Source organism: Cavia porcellus, unplaced genomic scaffold (assembly GCF_034190915.1).
Source record: "Cavia porcellus strain 051 isolate PalLab524CR breed Dunkin Hartley unplaced genomic scaffold, mCavPor4.1 scaffold_2, whole genome shotgun sequence".
NCBI classification, from domain to species: domain Eukaryota; kingdom Metazoa; phylum Chordata; class Mammalia; order Rodentia; family Caviidae; genus Cavia; species Cavia porcellus.
In genome coordinates this window covers 117391289-117397496 of record NW_026947485.1, presented here as the reverse complement: position 1 = coordinate 117397496, position 6208 = coordinate 117391289, and the positions used below count along the sequence as shown (strand labels likewise).

At 36.8% G+C, this 6208-nt stretch overlaps 1 protein-coding gene across 1 annotated transcript; it reads right to left on the bottom strand.

The window, feature by feature from the left end:
* Window positions 1-1417: 1417 nt before the first annotated feature.
* On the bottom strand, window positions 1418-2368 carry LOC100712977 (olfactory receptor 2AJ1-like). Its single transcript, XM_003479495.1, has one exon. It carries the CDS (start codon window positions 2366-2368, stop codon window positions 1418-1420), a length of 951 nt encoding a protein of 316 aa, XP_003479543.1.
* Window positions 2369-6208: the final 3840 nt, after the last annotated feature.

The following is a 6208-nucleotide window of genomic DNA, read 5'->3' as shown; positions in this document are numbered from 1 at the left end:
TCCCTTCACTTAAAAAGTGGTTTTCTTGTTGCTTCACTCAGTCAACAAAAACCATCTGTGCTTAGTCCTAGTACTTTTTTTTTTTTTTTTTACCTGTATAGAATACTCAGGTTTTTGTGATATGGGAATATTTAAAAATTTTATTTTAAAAACAAAACAAAACAAAACAAAACAAAACCAAAACATAGAAATGATACAGAATTTCAAAAAAATTAGAAAATTAGCACTAGTTAATATATTGCGTATTGTGGTTTTAGAAGTAGTTGCTCAGATTACAAGATTTAGGCCTGAAAAAAATGATCAGATAATCAAATAATGAAAGCACAAACTTTACTTTTTGGTTAACTTACAGAGATTGATAACTTACAGTTATCTATGCATACTTAGACACACACACACACACACACATATGCATATAATCTTTTCCCTTCTTCTTTTTCTTCTTTCCCTAGTGTAAAAAAAATTGAAAATGTAATAAGATCCAAAATTTACAATAGATATTGTGAATGAAATAGAACAACTGGAATCAGCAATTTTTGGAAATTCCTATAATGCATCTTGCTTCAAATCTTATACTACCTTATATTTTTAATCATCCATGTCTTTACAATGAATTTGTTTCTTTTCTAAAAAATCTCCATTTACTTATTTTTTGTGCTCAAATTTTAAATTAATGAGCTGTTCAAAACACAAAGAAAATTTATTCTCTATTATTTTTGCAAATACCAATATTTTGCTGTCTTAACCCACCCTACCTCTCTATTATAAAGAGACAGGAAAATTCTTGACTGATAAATTAGTTTGCTAAGCTGGTCTAGAAGAGTAAATAGGTGAACACATAGGTCAGTGGTTCACATCCCTTGACTTGTGAAAAATCAGTCAATGGCCAGCAGCCAGACCCCTGAGATTCACACCACAGACTACAACTCTACAGCTCTGAAATGAGACCAAAGCTGCTGTTCTTAGTGAAGATCACAACTGTCTAATGCAAGTGATCAGGAAGCACTAGATGGAAGTACTGCTACAGATCGAAGACTTCACTCATGTGGAGAACTAAACGAGAAATTAACGTAAGAGAAAACAATGGTGGCCAATTTACTTGATTCTTCATAATCTACCACCCTCCCCATTCCTTTAACCAGGGAGCATTCTGAGGAACCAATGCTCTGTGTGTAGGTAGAGTTCTGAGTTCCTAGGGTGCAGACACCAAGGATGCTTTTTCTTGATAGACATAGTTCTCATCCCTCATCAGAATATCATCTACTACATTTGTATGAAAATACCAGGACACAGAGAGGAAATCGATCATCATGTATTTTCTGAAGTATGACTCTAGATTAATCAAGTGTTTCAAGATCTTGAGAGGTTAGTGTTTAACTGAAAAATATCTCTTCATTGGTGTACCTCTGTGTTTTCCTCAACTTACAGTGATAATTCTTTCCCTACTCCACCTCACTAACTTTTTCAGTGAATTGAGAACTTCTTTGTTCCTGAAACTGTAGGCTAGTGGGTTCAGGAAAGGGGTCAGGACCGTTCCAAACAGAAACAAGGCCTGATTCAGCTTTGGAGTCTTGGCAGAGCCAGGTCTCATGTAGATAAACATCCCAGGACCAAAATAGAGCCCCACAACACAGAGGTGAGAGGAGCAGGTGGCCAGCGCCTTGTTCCTGCCTTCCAGGGAGCTCATTCGGAGCACGGTCAGAAAGATGACAACATAGGAGGACAAGATGAGTGACAAGGGCAGCAGCAGAACAAGGATGCTGGTCATTACCACAGCCTTCTCATAGACTGAGATGTCCTCGCAGACTATCCTGAGGACTGCCATGACTTCACAGAAGAAGTGGGGGATCTCCCTGGGGCTGCGGATGTGGAAGTGTAAGGTGAAAGCAGTGTGGCCCAGGGATGTGAGGGCCCCTCCAGCCCATGCCAGGACAGCCATCTGCAGACAAGCCCTGGGGCTGACTATGACTGCGTACTGGAGGGGTTTACAGATGGCCACATAGCGATCTAAGCACATGAATGTTATGAGGATGCATTCTGCAATGGCTACCGTCAGGGAGAAGAAAATCTGGGCCCCACAAGCCAGGAATGAGATGTTCCGCCCTCCAGAAAAGAAGTTGGCGAGCATCTTGGGGATGATGCTGGTGGCCAAAGTAAGATCCATTACAGAGAGCTGGCTGAGCAGGAAGTACATGGGGGTGTGCAGCCGGGGGTCCAGCCAGATGAGTACGACCAGGAGAGCATTGCCAGTGCAGGCAGCTGTGTAGGTCAGGAAGATGCTGGAGACCAGCGCTGTGATGTGTCTGAATTCTGGGAAGAAGCCCAGGAGTGTGAAGTCAGTGGCTTCTGTCTCATTTCCTTTAACCATGGCTGCAGATGGAAAGAGAACTAAGCAATGTTAGAAGCTTGTGATGGAACATGGCTATGATGACAGTGGGAGATACAGAAAATGGTCATCCACTATCACTTGAGTCAATGCTTAGTAATTTTTTTATAATTCTAGTCCATGTGCTAATGTATTTTAGAGCCAGAGTATGTACAATATACCATTAAATTTACTGTTTTAGATATTTCCATGTGTTACCACAACATTTTAACAATTATAATTTCTTTACAATATGTGCTGTTGATTTGATGACCCACAATCTCCATTTGCACATTATCCAGTTCTTCACTATTTCAGAAAATGACAGTGGTTCCAATTTCAGGTTCTCAGTGATTACTTTAGTAAAATATTTCCAAAATAATTTCAGATAAAATATTATATATTTTAAGTGGTTAGAAATAAAACATCATGACTTTAACCTACAGGAAGATTTAACAAACTAAAAAATATTTCTGCTTTATTCAGACCTCCTGGCTAGTGTATTATAATCAGGGGAAATGCAGTAAGCCTCGAGGGCTGCTTATTGTGTGTTACATCTTACAGTTATGTAAGCTTTTAACCTAATTAGCCCTGAGTTCTATCTGAGGAGAACGTTCATTTTATTTACAAGGTCTGCAGTCAGTTTAGATTGTTAGTAATGGTGAAAGTTTTCTTCTTCTATGACTTGCAAAGTTCCTGCTGTTGAAAAATTCCTATTACCCTAAGCCCCTAGTTAAAGCAGTTATGTGTCTAAGGAACATAGCGAAAAATTTGGGGGCTCCTTTCCTTCATGATTACATTTTCCTCAGGCTTCCTTAGCTCTATATAAAGTGTGATTGGAGACTATGTTGAATATTTAAATTTTTAGAAATTTTATTATAGTGAAAGACACAGTGACATGAAACCCAAAATTCTCCCTTTCACTTCAAGCACACTCATCCCATTGTGCTTGCCACTTTCTGAGGCAGTTCTTGAAATTTTGTTCTGTGAGTGTCTTTAGTTGCCTTGTTCCTGCATCGATGCAAAACACTTTCTGTCCATGACCATTTTGATTCTGGGGAAGAGTCAAAATTTCTACTGTGCCAGGTCTGATGAATAAGATGGGTAAGGACACATATAATGCTTCTACAAGGCTGCTTTCCCACTGGGGCTTAGCAGTAACCCTCACTGTACTTTTAATAATATCTCTTAAGGACACTCAGCAAAGAGAACTTCCAGAACTGCTTCAGAGAGTGGAAAGAATGATGGGATAAATGCACTTGAGGTGAGCTGGTGTATTTTGAGGGGAATTAATAACAATGTGTCTTGGAACAAGACAAGGATGCTCACTATCATCGCTCCTGTTCAATATAGTTCTGGAAACATTAGCCAGAGCAATTAGACAACAGAGATAGAAATAAAAAGAATAAGAACAGGAAAGGAAGAAGTTAAATTATCAGTATTTGCAGGTGACATGATATACCACATAGAAGACCCCAAAAAATTCTACCAAAAGACTTCTAGATTTAATAAGCAAATTCAGTAGCAGAGATTGATATAAAGTCAGCACTCAAAATCAATAACATTCTTGTACACAAACAACAAATTCAATAAGAGAGAAATTAGGAAAACCACATACTTCATAATAGCACCCCAAAATTGAAGTACTTAGGATCCAATCTAACAAACGAAGTAAAAGATGTGTATGTTGGAATTAAACTACTCTGAAAAAGGAGATTGAAGAGAATATCAGAAAATGGAAAGATATTCCTTGCACATGCACAGGAAGAAACAACATAGTGAAAATGGTCATGCTCCCAAAACTCTTATATAGATTTAATGAAATCCTAATCAAAATGCCATTAGCATACCTCACAGATCTAGAGAAAACATTCCTAAAATTCATTTGGAAACATAAGAGACCTAGAATAGCAAAGGCAATCCTGACAACAAAGGCAAGGCAGGAGGCATCACAATTCATGATTTGAAATTATACTGCAAAACTATTGTGATAAAATCATCATGGTACTGGCAAAAAATCAGACCTGAGGATCAATGCTTAGAAGAGGCAGACACAACTATAAAGACACTCAGGCACCTTATCTTTGACAAAGAGGCCAAATGTTCAGTGGTAGACAGATGGCCTCTTTAATAAATGGTGCTGGAAAAACTGGCTTCCTCAATGTCGAAGTCTACTAGACCTGTGTCTATCGACATGCACTAAACTAAAGTCAAAATGGATTAAAGATTTACATATTAAAACAGAAACACTGAATCTACTGGAAGAGAGAGTTGGTAGAAATCTTGAAGACATAAGGAAAGGCAGAGGGTTCATGAGCAAACCCCAGACTGCATGAGAAGTACTTGAAAGAATAAACAACTGGGATCTCATCTTATTAAAAAGTTTTTGCACATCAAAAGAAATCACCAAAAAAGTGAAAAGAAAACCCATAGAGTGGGAAAAATTTTAACCAACTGTCCTTCAGATAAAGGACAGCTGTTTAGAACATATAAAGAATGGAAAAACTCAGGCCCCCAAAATTCAAAGACCCAATCCAAAATTGGGCATCTGGGATGAATTTCACACACTTCTCAGATGATGAAATACAAATGGAAAATATATAAAAAATAATCAACATTACTGGTCACTTGAGAGATGCAAATTAAAACAATGCTGAAGTTCTGCCTCACCCCAGAAAGAATGGCCAGGATTAAGAAGTCAACCAACAACAAATGCTGGCATGACTGAGGGGAAAAAGGAAGTCTTTTCCACTGTTGGTGGGACTGTAGGAAATTAGTGTGGCATTTCTTCAACAAACTAGGGTTAGTGTTTCCTTTGACTCAGCTATTGCCCTTCTAGGCATTTTCTAGAAAGAAGTAAAAATGCCATACCACTGTCATATATGTGTACCCATGTCTATATCAGCAAAATTTGTAATTACTAAATCTTGGAAACAACTCAAATGTCCATCAACTGAGGAATAAAAAAGATGTATTTCTGTACAGTGGAGTACTAGTCAGCTATAAAGAAGGATAAACTCGAGACTTTTATAGGCAAATGGATATTAATAAGTGAGATAAATCAAACTTGCATATGTAAACATTGTATTGTTTCCCTATTGTTAAAACTGAAAGAGTAACTAAAATCCAAAGCGTATGATATATACTGTGAAAGTAGAAGGGGAAGAAATTGCTCAAAGGGAAAGAGCTGGGATAGGGTAAAGAGAAAAGGAAGAGAAAAGAAAAAATATATAAAAGATAGAGAAGATAATTATACTACTAAGTTATGTTAGTTAACTGAAAAGAACAACTTGTGCTTGTATTGTTTGATTGATTTTCCATGCCTATATTTGTAATCTGAGCAACTACTTTGAAGATAACAATACACAACATATTAACCATTGCTAATCTCCTATTATCTTGTTTTGAAATTTTGTATCATTGTTTATTGTTTTTCTCTGTAAAATACAACAATGTATCTTTTACTATAATGCACTTTAGAAACTTAAATGTTTAAATATATTTTGATTAAATCTTGCATAATTTCCTTGATGGTATCTATAAAACCACTTAAATGATATACAAGATTTTCCTGAGTTTGTAACAAGAGATAACACACCTATCTTCTCGTAAGGCTTCTATTCCTCATTGCAAGAACTTAACAAGAAAGCAGGAAGAAAGGACAGCCACAAAGAAACTGCAGTCATGCAAAGTTTCAGAAATTCTAAAACTAGAGAAATTTATTCCAATAGCATATGCAAAAAATGTAACTAAAAACTTAATTAAAGAGATTTACCTCACCAGGTTTATGAAATTAGTGCAATGGCGTGAAGGGAAAAAATCTCTTTCTACTAGTTATCAAAA

What these genes read in the sequence shown, in the direction of transcription:
- LOC100712977 (XM_003479495.1), bottom strand. Translation starts at nt 2,368, where the DNA reads ATGGTTAAAGGAAATGAGACAGAAGCCACTGACTTCACACTCCTGGGC.